The sequence below is a fragment of the Chenopodium album genome, chromosome 22 (genome assembly GCF_948465745.1).
Source record: "Chenopodium album chromosome 22, dcCheAlbu1.1, whole genome shotgun sequence".
NCBI classification, from domain to species: Eukaryota; Viridiplantae; Streptophyta; class Magnoliopsida; order Caryophyllales; family Amaranthaceae; genus Chenopodium; species Chenopodium album.
In genome coordinates this window covers 10,762,654-10,788,934 of record NC_137855.1, presented here as the reverse complement: position 1 = coordinate 10,788,934, position 26,281 = coordinate 10,762,654, and the positions used below count along the sequence as shown (strand labels likewise).

Sequence of the window (26,281 nt, the reverse complement as noted above, 5' to 3'; positions counted from 1 at the left end):
CTTGAGGATAATGCAACTCACTTCATATCAGGTCTGAGCTTGAACCTACCCTGGTGTAAAGCTAGTAAGTTCAATGAATTTCTTGAGTTAATTGAATTTCAGAATTGGACTTTTCTGTTAAGTGAATGCTTTAATAAGCCTTTGTATGCTGATGCTTTGAAAGATTTTCATGGATCTTTTTCGTGTGATAAAGGAAAAATAACATGCACTGTGTTAGGGAAGTCTATTTCGTTTGATTCTGAGTATTTAGGGGAGTTGTTTGAAGTTCCGAATGCTGGGTATGAGCTGTATTTTAAAGGATCTGTGCAGAAACCTCTTCCTAACATATCAATTGAGTCAATTGTTGAGCATTTCCATGGAAACCCTAAAACCACCTATGTCAATCACAATAATTTCTCCCCTCTCCAAAAATTGCTGTTTGAAATTGTACACAATGACATTGTTCCCATAACCCAGAAAAGAGATTCAGCCAACAAGCTTGACTGTATCTTCATGTACTGTCTCGAACACAAAATCCCCATAAACTTTCCTTCAATCATGATCCAGCACCTAGCCCATTGCGTACCTAGAAACTGGAAAATTGGGTATGGTAACCTCCTCACCACTGTTTTTGAAAACTTCAAAATAGACCTCACTGACTGTGAACCCTTGTACCTACAGAACAACCAGTACATTCAAAGCACATTTCTTGACAATAGGGGTTTGCATGTGGTGTATGGGTGTTTAGAAGTACTGCCTGCAGTTTCTGAAGGAGAAGAAGAGGCTAAAATTGAGGGGGAAGTGGAGGTTGAGGAAAGTAAACAAAGGGGAGGAGAAAAGAAAAAGAGAGAGAGGGAGAAGGGACAAAAATCTGGTGTGCAGGAAGAAGAGGGCTTGGAAACAGGGGAAAGGAAGAGAAAGAGTTTAAGGCTGTCAAAGAAGCAGGCTCCTAAGGAAGTAGAACCTGTTATCCTTGATCTAGGGGAACAGGACTTTGTGAAAGAGCCAGCAGTTCCTACTCCTACAAAGTCACCCAAATCAGAACCTAAGGGAACTGGATTTCCTGAGATGAGTTCCCCAGCTATGCTGAATGAAGCTGTCACTCTTGAACTTCAAGAGATTAAGAAGATGCTGAAGGATGTTGTCTCAGAAGTAAAGACACATTCTGAGAAGGTGGAGACTCTAGAGAGAGCTGTTTCAAGCTGTGCTGGTGATGCCAAGTCACTTCTTCTCCAGGTTGCTCAAGCCCGAGATGAAGCAATTAAGCAGGTTGTGGAGAAGATTGCTCTCAAGCTTGATGATCTGACTGCTGAAGAAGTCTGATCCTGTTCTTTGCCCAGTCTTTTATGATGATAATGCTACTGTGTTTCTTTTGCTATGCCTGAACAATTTCCTTTTATTTTGGGTCTGTAACTTAAAACAGGGATTATATTTTTTTTGAGAACTTGTGGATTTGATACACTTTTGGCCGATGTCTTCATTGGTCTTGGATGATGGCTTATCTATATATTTTTGTGCACAATCTCTGCTTTGAATTGCTTATATGATCTCTGCCTTATCATTAGACCATGCTATGGTGCTGTGTTGAGATAATTTGCTATATACATTATGTTTTTGATAATGCCAAAAGGGGGAAATTATACAGGCAAACTACTTACACACTTATCATCCATCTCTGCTTCAAAGTTTTGTGTCTCTCTGGATCTCAGTAAGGTATAAAACTTGTCTTCTTTTAAGTTTTTTTTTTTTCTTTTAGGAAATTTACAGTAGTTTCTCTTATCTCTTGGTTTATTTTTGCTCTAATGTGTTTGTCTTGTTTGTCATCATCAAAAAGGGGGAATATTGTTGCCCTTGATGTTTTGATGATAACACAAGTCAAACAAGGAAATTGATAAAGGTTGTGAGTCTTGCAGTTTGTATATAAGTCACAGGATTCACTGAAGCCAAGGGAAACAAAGAGCTAAAAGTCCAAGAGGTCAGCTGAAGAGTTCCTGGAAAGGAACGGGAGCTTCGGAGTAGAAGCTAAGGAAAGAAGACTCGGAGAAGAGACTTCTAAGAGAAGCATAAAGTCTGAAGTATTTTTCTATTTTAGATTTTATGTAAGTGAAAATTAATTTGGATTAATGCCTAGTGGAATGCGTTTGAAAAAGATAATTATTGACTTGCTAAAAAATAGGAGAATCTGTTTGAGATAATCTTTCATTGGTTTTATCTTTTAAACGCTAAGTTATTTTCTGAAAAGAATATCTTTGCAAAACTGATTTCCTAAACTTGCGCTACTGGGTGTTTGATTAAGTCCTCCCCACTAACAAAGATATTGCTTCCTTAAGTAATAAACGTGCCCTAGTTTGTAGGACACGATTTAGAACTCTGGAAGTGGTATTGCGTAGTGGAGAGGATATGAAACGAAGGTGGTGCAAGTGGTGGAGATTATGGCGTTTTCTCCAAGCAACATTCTTCTATAAATATCGAAGTTATTTTCAGAATAATTTTACCCTGGCTCAAATACTTTTATCCATCTTTTCAAAGAGTCAAGTGTCGCATTCCACTAAGTGTTTTTCTTAATTACTTTCATTAGAGTCTGTCATTGAGTTGTAATTTGAGAATTGGGAGTCTGAGTGAACTCTTAGAGAAGTTTGTTGAGAAAGAGAGAGAAGAGAATAGAGAAGAGAAGAGTAACAAGTAGTGGGACTTGTTGCTGGGAACTTCGAGTTCATAGAGGAACTTGAAGATTGATTCTTTAGCTTCTAATAGGTTGTTTGCCCTGTTATAGTGGAGAATATTTCCTAAAATCCCAAGTGGTCGTGGTTTTTCCTCTTGTTAGGGCCAAGAGGTTTTCCACGTAAAATCTCTCTGTGTTCACTTTAAGTTCCTTTGGCTTAATAAGTTTTCAATTCCGCAAAAATTAGCTCAATTCTCTCAAACTACAATTCACCCCCCCCCCCTCTTGTAGTATTCTTCTAAAGTAAGATCATATATCATTAGAAAAATACATCAGGAAGACTACAGGGCAAAAAATAAGGATACACCTTGTATCACTTGTTACTTATGTTTCTTCTTTGATTGTGGTGTTGTTGGTGGAAAAGCAGGTCTCTTTTTGGCAAAAGAATTAGTTCTACTGTCTAAATTTTCGTCGTCATCTTCATCACCATTATCTATTTCATTCTTTGGAGGTGGAACGGAATCCTCATCACTAGCAGGTTTCTTTCTCCCTGCACCAAACTTCTTATGTAATCTCCTCTCAACAGGGTCATATATAGGTCCAACTTGGGATCTACGAGGAACGTTTGCCCCAAGACCAAGCCTACAAACACACATCAACAAACTAAAATAAGTTTCCAAAACTACCGACCAGTATTTGATTCAACTTTCCTTCTGTAGTATCCTCTTCAATAGGTGATGGTGTAAGAAATGGCTGATGGATTTAGAGGATAACACACTAACCTAGCAGGTCTAGCTTCCACTTCTGTCTCCTCTGCCTCCTCCTCATCTCCAGGCATACTTTTAACCCACTGCTCAGCCTACACATAAGCAGCAAAGTGATAATCTTAAGCAATGTACCAATGTGAAGCCAGTCTTTAATTAGGTTGACACACAATATTAAAAGGAACCAACCACAATACTTACCAATTTAAACCCCCTGTTAAGTGTCATAAGTTTGGGCAATGATGCTGGTGACTCCTCCTTTGTACTCATGATCTGCGGTAATAGAACTCAATTAATTTACTTAAAATGGAGTAAAATGACATTCACAAGTCAAATTGCAAAATTCCAGGAAACAAAGGACAATTAATCACACCAGTCTCTAAGGCAAACACGGCCAGTAACTATTTTAGAATTTCAACTCACAACCACCCCCAACCAAACAGCCCAGCCTCTACCCAGACTATGTCACAAACACAATAGCTCCTTTTTAACTTCTCCAAAACTCAATAACTTGTGTGACTTTGACCTAAATAGATAATACCAGGCATATCCCTCAGAGATAATACCAGATCACCAGGCATATCCTTCAGAAAGCAGAAGCTGAGTGACAGTCGATGATTCACAGTTAAAAGTTGCAGAGAGAAAGAGGATCGTTTTTATTTCAACAAAAATTTTTTACATCAAATTCAAATAACAAGAACTCTACATAAACCAAAAGTAGATCACGGGATTGGATGATTCTACCAGAAATTTAGGCATACACAAGATAATCATATTCCAACATGATAAAGTATTCAATTTTGAAGTTAGAGAGCACTACACATTCTATACTTAGCTATCAAATAGTCCACAAGACATGATTACATCACCCCACAATACATTTTCAAACGAAATTGCACAAATGCACAACAAACTTGAACCATAAAAGACGAAAATAAATTCTGAAACCTCATCAACTCATCTCGAACCTAAAAAAATTGATTTCCCCCACCCCCCAACTATAACAATAGGAAAGAGCCTGTCAAGAAAATGATATGGCTAAACATATAATTATAATAAACAAGAAAATGATATGGCTAATCACAACTCTGTTTTAGAAAATAATCGTGGCAGCTCCCATATTTGAGGTGGTATGCGGCACCGTCAATATCTGCTGTACTGATAACTAATGAGCCACATTGTACAGCCCCTCGTTTTAATACCATCAAATAGCATGTCATCTACTTCTATTGAAAGTATTAAACCCATTCCATCAGGAGAGCAACACATTTACCCTATTAGATACCATCGTAGATCATCAATCTATAAGGTGCATGTCAGCTAATCAAAAAGCTATCTTAGGAGCAAGTGAAAGTGAAGTCCAAAGCAATTCAGATCATTAATCTGTTTCCAAAGCTCCCTCATCATATTTTTTTTTTTAACTCGATTGTACTCTATGGCCTTTCTTCTGGTATATTATTCTTCTTCAGCCCTATCTTATTATTCATAATTTATACGAGTACCTCTTTTGTGACTGGAGTCACTAATTTAGCTTGTACAAGTATTATGATGAAAAGTACATGCACTTAAGAATGTTCGATTAAACTTCAATTGTGATTTGATTTGCTGATTACTGTTACTTAAAGTTACATGAAAAAATTTGTTGCTGTCAATATGTGAATTTATCAGATAAAGAAGGTCACTATAGTTACAGAACAGTAGTACAATATCATATCTCAATTCAAAAAATGACAGCCTCAAGGCTCAACTATTTCTTTCATAAACATCCTATTTTCAGACATTAATACTTGTATGTTGTATGTATAATAATATATCATTGTTCCAACCACAATTTTTGTACCAATTATGAACACAACAGCTCGAAAATTCAAGAAAGACGCCATTCATGTTAAAGATGACTTACTGCACAACTATTCTCTTGAGACAATACCAGCAAAAAACGCAAATTAATCAAACACAATATGTAAGATCATGAAGAGCGACAACCTTAAACATACATAACCAAAATTCAAAAGAATTCGGGCAAAACTTTAAAGTTTACAACCAATATCAGCAGGACTCAATTGATCAGCAAACATTAAACTAAGTTAGGGTTAATCGGATAACCAATTCCGTGTAAATTAGAATTTTGGGGGAGATTAAGGATAGAGATGGGGAAAACTCATGTTCAACCCTTTTTATTATCATCTTAACCATGGGAGGACTAAACAACCAAACAAAACCCATCAATAAATTTCAACAAAAAACATGAATTTTCATAAAAATACTCCCTCCGTCCCTTTATTACATGCCTATTTCTCATTTTGCACGGGAATTAAGAAAGCTAAAGATCCCTTAAAACTAAAAATTGGGAGTACAAATATGCATGTGAGGTTAGAGAGAGATAGAGAGAAAGAAAAAAGTTGTTGAGAATTAGGAGAGAGAAAGTACTCAGAATTGATGTAAAGTACAAAAAAGAAAAAGAAAAATGATGACAAATCATCAAAACAAAAATAATATTGGCAAAAAGTACAACCTATAAATAGAAATAGGCACTTAATTTTGGTCACCCCAAAAAGGAATACAGGCATGTAATAAAGGGATGGAGGGAGTAACATTTACATCGGTTATTAGATTGAATGTGTCAATATGATTACTTGATTTAGGTTTAGCTTGAACTTGTCAAATACAATACGATGTATAAATGTATAATTGATTGGCATTTAGCTCAAATTAGTCAAGTTAGCAACAAACAATATATAATTGTGTATAATTCCCCAAAATTGCAAATTAAATCCAATTTCAGTGAAAAAAAAAAATCAAGAAAAAAAATGCACATACCTGATGAATTGATAAAGAAAATGAATATGCTTGATTTTGTTGAATGTGATTAGCTCGAATTTGATGAAAGATTAATCAAGAGAAACTGCAGAGGTAGAAATAGAAGGTGAGAGTGAGAAGATTAGGACTACAAAACAAGGATCAAGTCAATATTTCAATAACCCTTCACCCTAACCCATTTTTACAAAAATTGCCAGCTTGACCCTTAAAAGACCCGCCCACCATAGAGAATAAATAATATGAACTATACATATCAACAATCACATATTCACCAATAACCTCACCACTCCAAATGCAAATTTCTGCTCTCCTCCTTTATATGTAACATCACCACTATCATCTATAATCATTACTATGTAATGTACCACGACTCTTTGAACATGATTAATTTAAGTAAAACGCAATTAAAGGAAGCTTGGGTAGTTTAATTGATCAACCAAGTGGAAAGTAACAAGATTACACGATAGCTAATGGCTTGAGGCCATCAATCTCAAGGTAGCTTTAGGCTACTACTCTCAAATGTTTCTAACTCAATTTCTGGATGATCTCTTAGTTACTACTAGTACACTACTTATACTCCAAGCATACTAACGATTAAGGATGACCTTAAGGGATACATGTGACTACTTAGCTAATTTAGATAAACCATAAGCAAACACAATTGAAACTAGCTGCCTTCTTTCTTTAATTCTTCTTTGATTAAAATTTGTCTTCTAGCATAGAAATGTTCCTTGGTTGCTACTCTTTGGTGTTGACTTGAACAAGTTGGAGCTGACCCCTTGTTCTCTCCTTTTCCCCGCCTTGAGTAAACCAACAAGGGCGCTTGACCCGGTTGCATTGAGCCATTTAATCAGTCCATCACACACTATCATCTATAATCTCTCCTCCCCAATAACAATAAAGAGGAAAGCTTAGGAACTCCATGTTCTAAGCAATAAACAATTAATCACCAAATGAATCAATGGAATTTATACTATCAACATAATTAATTTTGAACAACTAACTTGGCTATTTCAATAGGGTGTCTCTAATTTCAAAATTATACTTCCTCCGTTTTTTTATAATTGCAACACACACTTTATCACGCTATTTAAGAAAAGTGAAACTCACATGATATAATACACTTAAAATGGGGCTAAAAGGTTGTTAAAAGTGTAACCAAGTGGGCCATGTTCTTTTAATAAAAGTAATAGTATAATTTTCCTATTTATGGTGTGTTGCAACTATTATGACATCTATGACATTTTCATTTTCACGAAGTGTTGCAACTATAAAGAAATGAAGGAAATACATAATAGTGGTGAACAGCAACTAACCCAGGATAAGGGTGTCTACTTTCAAAAGAAATAACAGATCGAAAGATAACTTCGAAAATGTGGGGTTTTTTTTTAAAAAAAAAAAAAAAAAGCATATATACTTTAAACTTGCTTCTTAACATCATCAGGTTCAGTGTTTAAGGTTCAGTCCTTAGCTTCTCCCATTCAATCAACTAACAATGAAAAGGATAAAAGAACAAATTTGAGAAACACCTCCAACTAAAGAAAACAACAAAATCCGAAAATTGAATAACAAAAACAACAAAATCTGAATAATCAAATAATACCAAATAAGCAATCGCAAAATCAAAATAAGAGCAGCCAAATAGAAAAAACGAAGAACAATAAAATTACTAGCTCGAATTTCCCACGGCCGCCTACTGTTCTCCGCAGAAGATCGTCTGATACTCCGACGGCGTCGCCTACTGCTCCGACGGTTTCACGGGGTCGCCTACTACTCGTAATTTATATTTTGTGAACACAAAATTTCCGGCCTCCTTTCCTATCTGTGGTCGGCTTTTTTTTTGAGTATCAGTCTTTCAGTAAAATTTACTCGTATTTACTAAAAAACGGGTGATGGAGACCCGATCCGTCCAACGTTGGAGCACGACCCGATCACTTGACCGGAGAAGCCCAAAACTTTGGCCTGCCCCATCACTCACTTCTTTCAATTTTTCCACTAAGCCTATGCATAGTCTATTCTATTTAACTACTACGTATTACTAAAACTGAAGAGGATGACGTCACCATTGCCCACGTGTCACTCTCTTAATAAAAAATTTCCCGCCTAAATGCAATGATGGTGTCCTTTTTTTTTTTTTTTTTTGTAGAGCTATCATATTTAACATTTTTGAAATTTAAATATTTCTCATTCTACCTTACAACTAAAACCCATCAACTTATCGTAGGAAATTGAAATAATTCTAAATAGCACACTAATAAATGACCTCCTACATTGAACTATGAATTAGACGGCGTTGAACATATAGTATATCATAATTTTGATGAAAATAAAAGATTTTAAATTACAAAATGTTCGTAATTCTTATATATATTAAGGTATAATAATGATTTATTTAAAAAATGTACAAATTAAAAATAGGTTTTATATAAATCGTGCATCGTACGGGTTCTAACCTAATTTGCTTATCTAATCTGATTTGAATTTTGTATCTGCTTTAATTTCAACGCTTGTTTATTTTACTTTATTTTTACTTACCTTTTGAGCTGCTCTGATTTGATTGTCTGATTTGACCAAAATTTTACCTAACGTCTACAATAATCTATAAGGAAAAAATGTATCAAGTGGAGACTTATTAGATTCGTAATAATGTGTACTTTATTAGTATGTAATTTTCATAATTTTTTTCATTACGAAAATAAAGATATATAGCGATGAATAACCGCACATAAATGATATTTCGATATGGACTTATTTTTTCTGATCTAACCTAAAATTATTTTTCTTATTTTTTCTGATATGATGTGAACTTATTTTTTCTGAAATAAGTAAAAAAAAAAAAACTTGAATTAAACTAGCCTTACTAGTATCTAAACTAATCTGATTAAACTTTTACCTTATACATGTACACTTTAGAACAATTCGAAAATTGTAAAACGAAACCATTCAGTTTGAACAACAAAAAGCGATTAATCAAGTCCAACAACGGGTTTTTCAGCAAGCCTTACAAGGAGCTCTAGGGACTCTGACTAGTTTTTTGAACAATGAGTTACATTTACGGACCATCAATGCTAATATTGGCATGTTTGGTGCGATGAACGGAATAACTGATTAGTCCTTCTAGTTAATTGTATGTAGGTATAATTTTTTTGTTTCCAAAAGAAAAACGAATTAAGAAAGAATCATGGCAACCATTCGAGCTAATCTGTAAAGAAAATCTATTAAGTAGGGTATTGCTAGATTGTAATAATGTATATTTTATCTAATTTAATTTTCATAATTTTTTCATTACGAAATTATAGAAATTTAGCAATAAAAAACATCATAAAAATGATAATGTTTGATATATATGAGCTTATTTTTTAATCTAACCTTATTTAAACTTATTAAATTAATCTAATCAAATCATATTTGAACTAAATTTTTCTAATATATTATAAGTACAAATAAGGTGAACTAAAATCTCACGCAAAGTGTAATTGCGATAATACTACTTTACGCAAAGAGAAATTACAATATTTACAATCAATGAGCTATTAGCCTAATGGTTACAAATAAGGATTTAAAGACATACGAAGTATTTCATCTGGAGAATATATTCTTTTAACAAAAGGAGCAATATTTTAGTGTAACTTTAACCCATAAAAATCTAACCTTTATACCCCACCTTCACCAATAGATTCATTTGACCTTTAACCTGTTAAACAAATTTAAAAACTTTTTTTTATTCTCTCAATTTCCCTTCTCACTCCTCTCTCCTTAACAACGAAAACAACCCACCAATTCCTCCACCACAACAACCCACGACCACAAAAACGGAAACAACCACAACAACCAACCACATCAAAAATCGAAGCCCCTGCTCACCTCCCTGCCTGAGACCCCAAGCCACACCCAGCTGCTGCCTTGAAACCCCAAGACCCACCCATCTGCCGCTCCATCCGAAACCCCCAACGCCACCCCCACGCTGCTCTGATACCCAACCCCGACCCCAAAAATACACCCCTAGTGCTTTTTTCACTCCTCTACGTACTACTGTATCAAATTTGTGATTTTTCGATTTTTTTTACGACGATTTTGTGATTTTTTTATTGAATATTGATTGATTGATTTTTGATCATATGAAGTTTGGGCAGAGTTTGAGCAATCAGATTTGAAGAAATGGTTGAAGTTGATCATTTGGGTGGTCATCGGTTTCAAAACCCTCAAAGGTTGTTTCATGGACGGGTATTTTCGTGGAAGTGGGTTTCATGTAGAGCTGTCAAAAATCGACCCAAACTGGTGAATCAGAACCGTTTTCAACTGGTTCGAAAAGGAACCGAACCGATAAGACCTATTATTTTAAAACCGTAACCGACCCGACCCGATTTTTCAAAACTTGAAACTGAACTGATCCGAATATTTGAGAACCGTTAATGAACTGTACCCATTATCAAGCTGAACTGATACAACCCGAAACTGAGAACAACCCGAATCGAGTACTTCCGAACCCGATAGCAACCCAACCCATTGTAAACCGAAACCGTTTAAACCCAACATTAACCCCGATAAACCCAAATCGCTTACAACCTATAACTGGTTAGGACCGAACCGTTTATAACCCGTAATAAGTTATGACCGAACAATTTACAACCCGTAACCGGTTATAACCAAACCATTGATAACCCGCAAGTCCGTTGCTCGTTATGACCGTAGAGTTTGTTTTTATTTATTTATTTTGGTATATTTTATCGATAGTAAAACAAAAGGGTTTAATTTGAAATATGAAGTATTTATATTGAATAGGTTTGGAATTTTGATGTCAATGAGTTGCTGGGTTCTAGTGAGCGGTGGGGATGGGGTGGTGGGAAGGAGGGGGGATGACTTTTCTGTTTTTTTTTTCTTTTAATTAATTTTGTTTTAATAATTTAAAAAATTATTGAATTATTAATAGCTGACACGTGGCATATAACTCACAAAACCCGATCATCGACATGTAATGGATCTTTAGATAAAGAAAGGGTTTAAAGGTTGGATTTTTGTGAGATTAAGGGCCTGTTCACATTTACTGAATTGAGCTGGATTGATTGGAGCTAAACTGATTGGAGCTGAACTGAACTGATTGGAGCTGAACTGAATTGAACTGAACTGAGCTGAGCTGAAATGAATATTTTATGAGAGAGGGAAATTAAGAGCTGAACTGAACTGAACTAAACTGAACTGAACTGAAATTAAGTAAATGTGAACAAGCCCTAAATGAAGGTTGAAGTTTTTAGAGAAAAAAGTGCAAAGGTTGGATTTTTAGTTTTCATTTTTTCTATAAAAAATTTTTGTAAGCTTAATTTCAGTTCAGTTCAGCTTCAATCAATTTAGCTAGCATACGTTCCTAATTTCCCTCTCTCGTAAACAATTCATTTCAGCTTTATTCAATTTAGTTCAGTTCAGCTCCAATTTGTCCAGTTCAATTCAGCTCATTTTAGTAAATCAGAACATGCCCTATATTTAATGTGTCACTTAGTTTCAAACCGAACAATGTATATATGTTGATATTTCAATCTAACCTACGCTATAATATCACGTATTCAATCCAAAATCAAAAGAAATTAGCTCAAAATTACCACACCTATAATAATACTTCGTAATTTCTTTTCATTAAAAAAAAAAAAAAAACAACCTTATCTACTCCAAACAATGACTTAATCCTTGCAAACCTGTCAAACAAAGAATTGCTATTTGCAAGAGGGAGAGAATTTTTTTTACTAGATGGAATTAGGAATTGTAAGTTAGTTAAACTCCACGGAAAATGATTTTGGCACACCCTAAATTAATTTTGGCATACCCTTATGTGAGAGCACAGTTTTCTATGCTCTTCTCACATAGGGGTGTGGCCTAAATCAATTTAGGGTGTGCCAAAATCAATTCCCAAACTCCACTCACTACTTCCCAGTTGGCAAAAGTGACATAAAAAGTAGTACAAGTATTAAGTCTAATGTACATTATTATCATCATAATTTCACTTGTATCTTCATAAACCTGTTAGACAAGGACAACAGGATTTGGATGATGTTAAGCTGATTACTTGATTAGATTTTTTACAATTTCATTTAGACCAGTCCAGAGTGTACTATACAGGATATATCAATTCAGTTTAAATTATAGATTTAAATCAAGAACCTTTCATATATTGATAGATTGTTGCAGCAGCTTATTTGTCTTCCACTTTTTGCGTCCCTTAAGGAGGGAGGATAGCTAAATTCGGGACCAGTTTTTTTGAGTTGCCATCAATTTCTCATCCAATCAAATTAGTCCCATATCTTTCTTCAAATTATGTCACATGAATATAGCAATCCATCTTTAATTTGATGATATCGTTTTATAAAGTACAGGTACTAGATAAGATCAATTTTATCCACATTATTTTCTTTCTTCTTTTCTTTTCTTTTTTTTTTTTCATTTTTTTTTTCAAGAGGAGATTGAAAAATCTGTATGACATGTACTGCATATATATGTACAGATGTACTACTAATACGTACCATTTTTTTTTTTTTTTTTTATGTAACACTAAAATTACTGATTAAAAATTCAATTTAATTTTTACACTCTTAAATGACATTTCATTGAACATAATCTCTCTTTTATTACATGAAATTATTTTTTAAATACGCTAAAAAAAATAGTTGAGGAACTGTGATACTCTGTATAAAAAAGCTTTTGAGTTTTTCACGTAGTATTAATGTTTCACAAAATCACAACTCACAAGTGGTCTTTAGAATAGTTTAGATTGGATATGGACAGACTTTTTTTTTTTAATTATTTTTTTTTTATTTACATGTATGATTTCGTCAAAATAAAATGAATTGAATGTTATTCTAAGCTATTTGATTAAATAAGTGAAGTAAATTAAAAAATCTCATGGGAACACATCCATTTGAGGTCTTCATCATCAACCAAAAGAAATTTTTATTGAACTCCTAGACTTTTTTTTGGTGCACCCAGCCACCTACTAGATGTACAAAATGCTCATGGTTTGCACCTTGTCAAATAAATAAAAATATGGGAATTTATGTATGTATGTTAATTAATGCAAAACTTTCACAGAAAATATCTTTAATTATTACTACCTCTGTCCCCTTTTGATAGTCTCTTATGGATAAATTTTAGTCCAAAAACGTTCACCCCATTTGCTTTTTCCAACAACTATTAACATTAATTTTTTACCAAAATTCCCTCCAATTTGCAATAATATATGTGCAAATTTAACTTTCCCATGAAAATTTTATTTTCCCATGTACTTTTATTACTTTCTCTCTCTATTTTTTTGCATACCCAATGTCAATTTAATTTTTCAATGTATTTTAACTATTCATTTTTGTGTTTATTAATTTCCGTAAAAAATGCCCATAAAGGACTATTAAAAGGGGAAGGAGGGAGTAATAATGAAGTACAATAAACAATATATTAAAACGATTCTAACAAGTATCAAAACTATTTATATTTATGTATAAATCACAAATATTAATTAAAGTGAATTAAATAAATTGCGAAAAAGTCAAAATATTTCATTTACTTTAACTACAGAGGAAGTAATAACCTTAGTAAAAAAAATTACTCCCTCCGTTCCACAATGATGTCCCTGTTTGGAATCTTTGACTTTTTAAAAATAAGGGAGAATCTTCTAAATTTCTCTTAATCAATAAGAACAAATATAGTATCTAGTTTGATTCGTCTTGATGAATAGATTATTAATATCTAACTTTTTAAATTTTTGCTAGTGTGAAATTAAAGATATATACGGTCAAAGATGAGTCAAAACTTGCATTGATTTCCGTAAACGGAAACATCATTTTGTTCCGTAAACGGAAACATCATTTTGAAACGGAGGTAGTAGATTAGCATTAGAGGATTAACATAAAACATAAAAAAGGATTTAAATTATAGGGCCCCAGAAACGTCCAACGCCCACAGAAAAGGTGGCGAGCATCACTGGACGTCCAAATCTAGATAAGTCTAGAGATGGGTGACACTATTTATTTACTACTCCTTCCCACCATTTTCTCTAGAATCCTTACACGTGGGTTTGTGCGCCCACCGCTTTCTTCCAAATCCTACCCATAATCAATCAATGCTTAAACCCCCAGAATCATCTTCCAATTTCTCATTTATATCATCAATCTCCCTTATTTTTATACCATGATCATATTATACACCAACACTATTACTATTTAATTTGTTCAATACATTCAACAAAAGTTTTTGTAGTCGAAAATCGATATCGTAAAGATGATGCTGGTGTCTGTGGTGGCGGAGATGTTGGAGGAGTACACGGCCGTGTTAGCCCGAGTATTGGAACATTTGTTCAACGAAGCACCGTTACCTCGAAGAGTTCGGTTTTTAATCCTTAGGAATCTTCCTTTTGCTTCTTTACCTCTTAACCCTTCTCTTCTTCCTCCTCCTCCTCCTTCGTCTGCGACTTCTTTTCATTGATTTTGCCAGGGGTAATTATGGAATTTCTTATATCATTGCTAACTTCCCTTTGTAATTGTTTTTTCTTTCATCTTGTAGTTTAAATTCTGCTTTTTAATGTTTTTTTTTCATGTACAGTCTTAATTTGCGGGGTTGTAAATACGGAGTTTTCATGTTATGTAATCCAACTTTTAATTTCACATGTCAAATTTTCATCCTTGTGTTGATAATTATTTCTTACATTTGAATTTACCTGAGTATATATATGTCTATACTATGCCTAGCCTAGCCATGATCTTTGACGTAAATCAATACGTCAACCCGGGTTTCGGTGGGCGGTCAAATGATATGATATGATATGATATGATAGGATACGATATAATATGAGTTATTTTTAAACTCTAGTTTTGGTGACAAACACCATTGATGCATTGGTGGATGCTAATTTGCAAAGATCATATAATACAATTGTCTAAAATTTACAAATGAGACTATAAGAGATTTGACAAAATTTTAATCAAACATCAACCAATTGACAAATTGATTAAAAATCAAACAATGGACGAATATTGGTCAATACTAAAGTAGACAATTATACTACATATCATATTACATAAGGGGTATTTAAATTGCCAATTGTAAGAAAGGTATGTATATTGCCAATTGTAAGAAGACCGTTTAAAAGTAGTAATTTATGGTCAATATAATAAATTAATAATACTTGTAGTTGGTACTCACTAATTTATTATTTTAGCCGTGAAGGCACGTCAAGAATTTAAATCCATTTTCAAGGACTAATCTAAATTATTGCTGTGAGCTAGACTAGTAAGTTACATTACTCAATTTTATTAGAAATTTATTCAAGCTATCTTGACAATAATGAAAGTTATCTAAAAATAAAGATGGACGTGGAAGCATTTGAAAAAAAAATTAGGTGAGTTTTCATATTCACAATGTAATAAGTACAAGTTTTAGACATTTTATATATGAAGTACGAAAGTATTAGTTTTTGTACTTACATTTTTATAAAAGTTTATGAAAATGATTGTATGTAAGATTTTTTAAAAATATCTACGTTTGTCAAAAAAAAAACAAAAAACAAAAAAAAAAACAAAAAACAAAAAAACTAAACTAAAATAAAAATAAAAATAAAAATAAAAAGTAAAAATAAAAATAAAAAATATAAAATCTTTCTGAATTTTTTAGAATATCTAATTCCTCCGTTTTTTTTTTTTAGTTGCAACACACACTTTATCATGGTATTTAAGAATAGTGGACTTCACATGATATAATACACTTAAAATGGGGTTAAAAAGATTGTTAAGAACATAATCAAGTGAGCCATGTGCTTTAAATAAAGATAATAGTACAGTATTTTCCATAAAAACCTTCCTTTTATGATGTGTTGCATTATGATATTTCCATTTTAGAGAAGTGTTGCAACTATAAAGAAACGGAGGAAGTATATGAAAAATTTAAGTTGTTTGAAATAATTTTCTTCATACAAGTTTTTGAAAATAATCCTACAAAGATTTTGGATACATTATCAATTTATGGAATTTTGATATAAGCTACTCCGTATTTGATTTCAATAACTCAATCATTATGATGCTTTTAAATGTTGATAACAATATTATAGTAATTAGTAACTCATAAGTATTGATATTTCAATTAGTTGATATAAACTTTTTCAATTGCTGATATTAGTATTTCAACTTGACATGAATACTTTAATTGATATTAACTACTCATGTAAGAGGAATGAAAGTTTCTCTCTTGTAAGTTGTAACCATTTCTTTGGCAAATTAGTCCAAGAACAATCCAGCTCTTGCAGTGCAGTAGGAGGATAACTTCAAACACCTTGTAGCAGAGGATTTCAAACTAAACGAGGGCGATGGGCGAGCTCGATTGATGTGTGCACTGGATCATGGGTGCCTTATCTTGCCATAGTGTTTACATGGGTTGGGACACTTAGAGGAAGGAGACCACAGCGAAAGGGATTGACAGAATAGAGTCACTAGTTGTAACATTATTTGAATATGACCATGTCAATATCTTTTTTAGTACTATTAAAGAATAATTTCAAGAACTTTATTGATCACAGCCTTGAAAGTGTAATGGTATTAAATACTAGCTTAAAGATTAAATAGAACGGAGACAATGACTGCAGGTTAGGAAAGCTGGTGAGAAGAAAGGAATTTTTTTTTTTTTTTTGTGTCAAAAAAAAAATATGGTCAAAGCGTAAAGATTAAAAAGAGACGAAAAGTATTCAGGGGTGATAGAAAGATGGTCAAAGCGTAAAGATTAAATAGAACGGAGATAAAGGCCGCAGGTTAGGGAAGCTGGTGAGAAGAAAGGAATTGAAAGTACTTTTAGAAAATGGCGGAGAGAGGATGAAAGCTAGGTTATTAACGTAACTATGCCTCTTAAGCTAAACTTATTTTGAAATCCTTTTATTCAATAATTAAACTTAATTATTAATCATTTAACCTATGCGCTCTATCGAGTACAACTCCTATGTAACAACAACAGCCAAAAAAAAAATAATAATAATAATAATAATAATGATGGCAAGGCATTTGATTAGATTAAAAAAGATTAGTTCTATCTATATAACTGGTTTTTTTGGACCAACTTTCATAAAATAGAGCATGATCATGACATGGTACCAATAATACAAATACAGAGAGCATATTTTGTTTGGTGATAATCAATAAAGATAAAGTACATCCAAGTAAAATAATGTTTAGACTTATTATACTAGTATTTGTCTGGCCTGATCACTGATTAAGATACTTTGTCTTTCAAGCTAAAAGATAAACAACGTAAATTATTATGCATGGTTCCTAAGAGTATTTACATAATTAAATAAAAGGTTTGGTAACGAGTGACATTAGCATGAAGCTACCATGCAAAGCAATTATGATTTATCTACAATTAATAATAAAAGAACGTGTAAATCGTTTAAGAGAGGAACATCTATTGTTTGGTATAAATAAAATGAGAAAGAAAAGAAGCATTACAGTTAATAATCAAGAAAACGTGGGGACGGTATTGAGGTAAATTAAATTACACTATAGTTAGGGCCTGTTCTCTTTGACTGAACTCCGCTGAACTGAACTGAATTGAATATTTTATAAGAGAAGGAAATTAGGAGCTGAGCTGAACTGAATTGAATATTTTATAAGAGAATGAAGTTAGGAGCTGAGCTGAGCTGAATTGAATTTCAACGTATGTGAACAAGCCCTTAGTACAAATTATTTTCAGCTCCAACCTCAACCCATAACAACCCGACCTTACAACCAATGTTTATAATAGTGATTCTTTTATTTAAATAAGCATATTGGCGATAAAATTCAAAATGATATGACCTAACCTAACATTAAAATCTACCCAAATAAGATTCCCGAAAATGACCTAACCCAAACTCAACCCAAGTAACACCTCTAATAGTCTAATACGATTGACAACACAGAAACTTGCTCAGCACAACAAACCAAGGGAAAGGTAACATAACATCATAAAGATCAAAGGAAGTCTTCAATGAATAGAGAATATATCTACATCGCATCCAAATTCATACAACATCAGTGCAGTATACAAAGCAAATGTATTACAAATCCATACTCCATAAATTTTGTTCTCCAAAGAGGCAAATACAAAGAAGTTCAACTGTTCAAGTATATCTCTTAGACCTTTACAAATAGAAACCCAATTAAATTACCCCTAAAGAGGTAAAAAATAATAAGCCATTACTTTACACAAGAATTCATATTCATTCTAATTACTGCAGATGGTCACACAGCAACAAGAACAAGAATCAAAAAGCTATATCAGCCTTCACTCAAATCCTTTATATCAACAAAAACTTGCTAAGCCTGATTCATCTTAGTCTAGTGTACTGCTTCGTTGTCATCTTCATGATTTACCTTCTGAGACTTATCTTCAAAGGTTTCATCTGAGGTGTTTATAGTGGAAGAAATTTTGTACTGCTCTAACTGAGAAAAATGAAAATTCTCCATCAGAAAATAACCTTCCCTAATATGCTGATAACCTTGTTTGGTTTGAATCAATAGATTGAGGGAAACCTAATAATCCACCCACCATCCGGAAATTAAAGTTGCATGTACTAATTTCAGGTGATGTCCGAAAATTAATCTAGCTATCCCTAAAATGTAATACATCATCCATATGTTTCTACTAATGCTCACACCTCTTTGATGTACATTCAGTCCATTTATAATTTTCTTGTAGTGCGAATAGGTTTAAGAATGTAGTCTGATAAGTAACAAAGTCATAGCTCATAGGCAACTACAAACGAATATAGAAGATGTTCTTACCATTATCACGGGGCATATCAGTCAAACCATTTCATCTCTAAATTCTAATGACCCACTAGATGATTAGTAGTGTACGCCAATATTAGAAATATATTCATTTGCTTTTCTGCAGGGTCAACATTTATCAGGCTGATAATCAGAAATTCAGAATTGTGCCATTTGCGAGTCTCAAAACAGAATCAAATGAACATCTCCTTTTTTTTAAAGTCCCTCAGTATGGCTTGCTACCAAGGGATTAAAGACAGAATTGGTATCACACCTCAAGCTTCTTATCTGGTTTGCTGAATTGAAACATGAACAGAAGCAATTCGATCAAATTCAGGAAAGGTGCCTATTATGCTGTGATGCTGTCATTTTGGCTACTGCTTAAATTATCTGGGGTGTGATAGTCTGATTCCCAATCATAAAGTTCTGACAGCTGATATAGTATAGTATAGTATAAAGAAGTATAGGAAGAGGTGATAGGAAGATGCAGTAGTATAATCCCTACCCCCCCTCACCCCCCCCCCCCCAACACACACACACAGACAGAGTTATCAGGCTGAGGGCTGGAAATGAAAGCAAGCCAGAGTAAACTATGACAGGTCCAGAGCTTGTAAGGCTTACATAGTTACATATATTCTTCATAAGAAAATTATACAATCAATACGATAAAAGGAAAGGGAATACCTGCTTACAAGTCTCTTGATGGGTGGCCAGAAGCTCCTTGTATTTTGCCTGCAGCTCTGACATCTCAGCTTGAAGTTTCTCATATTCAGCAACAGTAGGTCCCCCCAATTTTTGTTGAACAAATCTGTAAAAAAAAAACTATGAAACATTAGGGTAGATGCTTAATGCTAATAAATTAAAATAAGCTGCCACAGCTGAAAATCAACAGTTTTACAGTTGTAGAACTATTTATAAAAGCATAGGACATCTGTTGGGGAGTGGAATGAGCTCCAATCTCATCCAAAAAGATATACAACCACTCCAAAGTTGCCATAAAAATAAGTGTCTATAAACAAGTGATCAATGCAACGTATACTAATATATCCCAAAAGAGAATTTAAACTGTAGGCACCTAGGTGTCTTTTTACACAGCTAAAAAAATAAACCAAAGCCGACAAACCAACAAAAAAAAAAAATTCACTAATGTGGCTACCCTAATGTGGCTATCCTTTTGGCAGAGGATTCATCATCTATGTATCTTCCACATAGGTACAACATACACATAATCTTGTTGATCTGCCTTTGAACTAATCCATGAATTTGATTGACGGAGGTGGGATTCTGGGAATGAACACATTTCCGTGGGACTTTGAACCTAGTTACCTACTAAAGTACAATTGCCAAAGTCATGAAGATGGCAAGCTGTTAGCATTGTATTGCTGGAACAGAGCCAATAACCTAATCAGCTGCTTCTTCTGTTCACTTTTAATTGCAGCACTTTGACCAAAATGCGGTCACATTTTTAGACAATGTGTTGTAATTAAAAGTGAACGCAGGAAGTAGGCGTGTGGAGTTAGGAGAGCAGACCACAATTAAACAACATTAATTTACCATAAGGACTCTGCAACAAAAGTCAAGTTCTAAGTCAATGCAGATATCGCAAAAAAAGGATGAGGAAAAGAAATAGACCCATATGATAATCTCTAGTGTCAACAATAATAATGATACTAGACAAATTCATGAAGAAAACTGAGGGAATAGTGTAAGAGATGCTTACTCTATAGCAGAGGAAGGCTTGTTATCTTGCTCATACAATGCAACAAGAACTACAAAAAAATGCACAAGAAATGGTAAGTATTTTATGCAAGAAAACTGAAAACCAACTTTTTTTTTTTTTTTTTTTTCAAAGATAGAAGTTAACACCTTTAAAGATCTTGTGTTTCTGTGCACATATAGATATATACAGAAGTATGTCTATGTGTACATATACATACATTTATGTGTCTCTTCAAGAGATTATATATTTATAGTTAAATAAAAATGCCAACCTTTAGTTAGAGAATCAATAGCGCCGCTAGACTCTAAATACTTCCTAAAGGCTTCCTTTTTTGCTTCTTTTTCCTGCATAAAGAGGATATGGTAAGAGTCAATAATACTACAGGATGAGTAACCTCAGCTATAGCTTGACATAAATAGAGCCATATTATATATAATAACGAAGATTATAAAGTATAAACCATAAACAGAGCCCTTCAAACAATGTCCACTAAATATTAGCAAACTTAGAGGTAGACAAAACATTTAAAGACGCAATTTTTATCTAGGTTCATAGTAAAATATATCAACACACATGCACATGTGCGAGATTGCAACAAGAAAAAATGGAGCTATCTTGTCCCCTCAGCTTATTGAATGCTAACCTCAAAAAATACACTTCATGTTGTTACCTAGTTTGTGCCACTAGCATATTTGTGCAGTTTCATGTCAGATGCCGGAATTTGAGTCTAGTTAGTACCTACGAAGGAAGAGAGCTATACAGCTTATACCACTTGCAAGTTTATGTGAAGTCTTATCCCATAACCAATTGGTAGTGAGAGGAGTATCTCCCTAGGCTTACAATTATCTCCTACTCTCTAATATAGGACAGCTCACTTGTGCAAACATATAAAAAATAAATTCCTCATAATTTTGAGAGAATAGTGAATAGGGAAGTTAGAACATGTAAAAGTGCAAGTGAAGTTCCATACCAAAATTCATTGGCAGCAGAAGAAATAACACCCAACACTTGTAAAATGTTTTATCTTCTTTCCTATATTGTAGACAACTCGCATAGTCATATGGAACATCTACAAAACCTTTAAGTATTCATCTTTCATGGCTTTCCCTTAATCCATGTGATCAGAATTCTAGAATTTTTTGGGGAGGGGATAATATAGCGAGGTTTTGATAGCATGTTTAGAGAATTAGAGTGCACATAATTTAGGCATATTGGCAGCTGTATGACACGGAAGCAGAGATGTTTTTGGGTTGCATATTTAGGTTATAAAGTAAGACTGAAAGTATAAGCTGGAAAGCATAGAGCTACGAGTTCAATCTAAAGTGAGTTATAGAGCTAATGTAGGAGATAACAGCTTACCAACTAAGACAAGCAAAGAAGAGTTAAACCTCTACAGCCTAATTAGTGCTAACTGTTATCAATTAAGGATGACACTATTAAAGTATTAAGGCAATGGAGTTGCTCAAGCAAAGAATACATTCAAGTATAAGAGTGGCAAGACGATAAAGATCTGCTTTCATATTTAATTTTACAATCGAACCACCATTACTTTGTCCACGTATGCACATATTTAATACTATGACGAAGTTGGAAGCTTATATGCTACAAAGTTCAACATAGTACATTTTCAGTAATCAGCTAATCATATTTATGCAGAACCATCTTCAACTAAAACAAAAACAAGTGAGACTTTAACCCAGGACACATAATCCAAGCTGTTCAGCAATGGCAATTTCCCGTCTATCAAGTTAAAATACTTCCATATCAATTGAAGTATGACATTCTAAATTAAAATTGAGCTCTTCATAGAGTCTTCTCTAACCCCACTAGCCATCTCCTTTCTTCAATACTAAAAGCCAATCAACATACCCTAAAAAAGCCTACAATGATTTTAAACCTGTGATAACATTACTAATTTCCTATTGTAATACCCCTCATCTTGTTTAAACGAATAAAGTGAAACATATTATATGAGATCTAATGTACCCATATCAAAATACCAAAGGTACACTACACTACATTGGCATCATAAAACATGTATTTTCTTAATATAGGGGTGCTTTAATCTCAAGAATTCCCACATAATAAATCTGGCCCTGAAAATTTCCAACTTTTATAATTTTAAGTATAATTTTCGCCAATTTTGGTGGATCAAAGAACTACAAGTATATCATAGAGCTGAAAGTATAAGCTGAAAAGCATAGAGCTGGTAGTTCAATCTAATGTAAGTTATAGAGCTAATGTAAGAGATAACAGCTTACCAACTAAGATTAAGAATGACACTATTAAGGCGAGGGAGTTCAAGCAAAGAATACATTCAAGTATAAGAGTGGCAAGACTGTAAACATCTGCTTTCAAATACAATCGAAGCACTATTATTTTGTCCAAATATACACATATTTAATACCATGACGAAGTTGGAAGCTTATATGCTACAAAGTTCAACATACACTTTCAGTAAATCTTATTTATGTAGAAGCATCTTCAACATAACAAAAACAAGTGAGACTTTAACCCAGGACACATAATCCAAGTGTTCAGCATAGGCAATTTCTCGTCTATCAACTGAAAAAAATTCCCAAATATCAATTGAAGAATGACATATTCTAAATTAAATTTGAGCTCCGAGTAAAGTCTTCTCTAACCCCACTAGCCATCTCCTTTCTTCAATACACAACGCCGATCAACATAACCTTAGAAAATGCCTACTCCGATTATAAACCTATGATAACATTACTAATTTCCTATTGCAAGAACCCTCATCTTGTTTATAATCCGAAGATAGTGAAACATATATGAGATCTAATGTACTCATCAAATATTACTATCAAAATACCAAGATACACTACATTGCCATCATGAAGCATGTATCTTCTTAAAACAGTAGTGCTTTAATCTTGAGAATTCCCACATAATAACTCTTGCCCTGAAAATTTCTAACTTTAAAAAAAAAAAAAAAAAAAAAAAAAAAAAAAAAAAAGGTATAATTTTTGGCAATTTTGGTGGATCAAAGAATTACATCATTAATTCCCAAAATGCAATATGCCCTTTAGCTTATACTTCTCGAAATTACTTTTCAGTGCTAGCATTTTAACAAGGGGCATCAAATAAACTAGTAACTCCTTTGATCTAAAATTGACCCAATCAATTCAAAAAATGCTTAATCATTATGTTCTTTTAAATAAACCCAACTAAATTTAGCAATAATCTCACATCAACCAGCAATTATCAGAATTCAATATGACAGAAGAAGAAATTAGTGCCTGGATATCAATTGTGAAGCAACAAATTCAGAAAGTTAAAGCTACATTGGTAAAGTTACAAGCTTTGCAAAAATGTAACACTATAAAACGCAAAATAATGCATATGGATTTAGTGGGTAGTTTGCAGATTTACAGGAAAATGCATATACAGAAATATGAGAGATTAAAGCTAAACAAAATTAAGAAAATTGCAGATGAAATTGTTTTAGGAGACTTACCATCATTGCTTGGTTTCAGTAATGGAGAAACAAAAAGGAGGAAGGCAAAGAGGGGAGAGAAATCCACTTTTAAAAGTCACTGTTTCGCGTCTAGTATTACAGATTTACAGCACTTTAAAATATTGGAAGATAATTTATCTAAAAAAAAAAAAATTGGAAAATATTTTCTCTAATGACATTTTCGTAAGGGTTTTTCTAAGTTTTGCCCCAAACATTCTAAGCTATGTCCACGTTTTTTCAAATGTCTAAGTTGTACCCTCAACCTTACTAATTTTTATTAACAATAACCTTTAACGTTAATTATAACCTTTTTTTTATTATTTTATTTTCTGATTTTTAATTTTTTTTTAAAGTGTTAAACCAATTAGAACTGGACAAGTGTCAAATTAATAACGCCACGACACCATTGATAAAAATAACTTAACTTTCGTTAATGGATATGGCTGTCAAAGGGTATTGTTGATAAAATATCGTGAGGTTGAAGGCACAACTTATAACTTTTAAAAAGCATGGGTACAGCTTAGAAACCGAAGAACTTGGGGGGCATAGCTTAAAAAAAACCCTTTTCGTAAATGTATCAACAAATCATCTAGTTAGCATAACATTTTCGTAAATAATGAACAACTTTTATTAATATGCGGGACTTATTAACGAAAATGTCATGTTGACTGGGATTTTTTGTTGATTTATTTACGAAAAGGCCATTAGATAAACAAATGTTTATCATCAAGATAATGCTGAGTGGGATTTTATATTGATTTATTTACGAAAAGGTCCTTAGATAAACAAAATTTGTCTATCATCAAGATAAACTTGTATTTTCTCTTATAGCTATGTATAAGAAGCTAAAAAGGAAAATATTAAGGATAAATTAACATTAATTACACCGATCGGCGCATGATTTTGTCATGAATTCCCAGCTTAATTCTATATTAAAAAGTACATTTAATGCTTATAGGGCTATATTAACATCATCCTAAACTTTTTACCGACATTTGCAGGAAGGAATTGTCTATTTTATGTTTGCCGTTTGGCTCAGATTATAGGGTTTTACATCACCCTGTTTTGTTAAAATGAACTACTACGTATATATAGTTCATTTTAACAAAACAGGGTGATGTAAAACCCTATAATATGAGCCAAACGGCAAACATATATATATATATATATATATATATATATATATATATATATATATTAGGAAAACATACTATGGAGTAGTATTTTTTATAAATGTACAGTACGTGAAACTATTTTTGCTAAACTAAATTATTTTAGGTGAATTGTCTATTTCCTTCAAAATAAAAAAGGTGAATTGTCTATTATGTTATATGACTTATACGTTATACCCCTTTTATTTCATCATATTTTTTCAGCTTTTACAAATTCTTTGAACGTTTTGGTACTTTGTAATTTTTTTTTACGAAATTTTACTAATTTTTTATTAGGAAAAATTGCGAAAAATAATACAACCTTTGGCCCGTTCTTTTTTAATAATACAACCTTTTGATTAAGTCTTAATAATAACCTTTTGGGGGTGTATTTTAAACCAGACAAAAAACTTTTAACCTTTAAAACCGGTTACCCATGATACGTGTCATCAGGTAATTGGTCTAAATATTAAATTAAATTTTTATATTTAAATAATTAATTTTAGATTAAAAAGAGAGAGAGAGAGAGAGAGAGAGAGAGAGAAAGAAAGAGGCAACCACCTCTTCCACCACGGCAACCCGCCCTTCCCCGGCGAACAAAAACCACCCTAATCCCAGCAACCACCACGCCACCTCCTCTCCCCTCCCCCTTCTCACGCTGACTCTGTCTCGCCGCACCCCTCCCCCTTTCTCTCTCCTCCATTGCACTCTACTCTCACTCCTCCATTGAAGCATCTTCTTAGCTTCGTCTCCTCCATTAAAGCACCTTCTGAGCTTTCTACCCTCCATTGAACCAGCAACATCCATGACAGCGACCAACTCCTCCGCCGCCGACCGACCCAATTACCCCCTAACCCTGACCTCCCCTTTCCCCTGCCGATTTCCCCTTTCCCAACCACCACCAAAACCACCCTAATTCTCGCAACCAGCCACTACACAA

At 33.4% G+C, this 26,281-nt stretch overlaps 2 protein-coding genes across 3 annotated transcripts; both read right to left on the bottom strand.

The window, feature by feature from the left end:
* Positions 1-2,848: 2,848 nt before the first annotated feature.
* On the bottom strand, positions 2,849-8,110 carry LOC145605370 (uncharacterized). The gene is made up of 5 exons (XM_081661414.1): positions 7,896-8,110; positions 6,226-6,310; positions 3,607-3,678; positions 3,424-3,500; positions 2,849-3,283 (listed from the first exon to the last, which is right to left on the bottom strand). Exons 3-5 carry the CDS (start codon positions 3,673-3,675, stop codon positions 3,022-3,024), a joined length of 408 nt encoding a protein of 135 aa, XP_081517540.1. The 5' UTR covers positions 3,676-3,678; positions 6,226-6,310; positions 7,896-8,110; the 3' UTR covers positions 2,849-3,021.
* A 10,167-nt stretch (positions 8,111-18,277) lies between these two features.
* Positions 18,278-24,405, bottom strand: LOC145605888 (uncharacterized). 2 transcript variants are annotated; one of them, XM_081661954.1, is made up of 5 exons: positions 24,191-24,405; positions 20,981-21,053; positions 20,710-20,758; positions 19,674-19,797; positions 18,278-18,662 (listed from the first exon to the last, which is right to left on the bottom strand). In XM_081661954.1, exons 1-5 carry the CDS (start codon positions 24,194-24,196, stop codon positions 18,558-18,560), a joined length of 357 nt encoding a protein of 118 aa, XP_081518080.1. In that variant the 5' UTR covers positions 24,197-24,405; the 3' UTR covers positions 18,278-18,557. The 2 variants fall into 2 exon arrangements, with proteins under 2 accessions (XP_081518080.1, XP_081518081.1); XM_081661955.1 differs by lacking the exon at positions 24,191-24,405 and having other exon boundaries at positions 20,981-21,059.
* Positions 24,406-26,281: the final 1,876 nt, after the last annotated feature.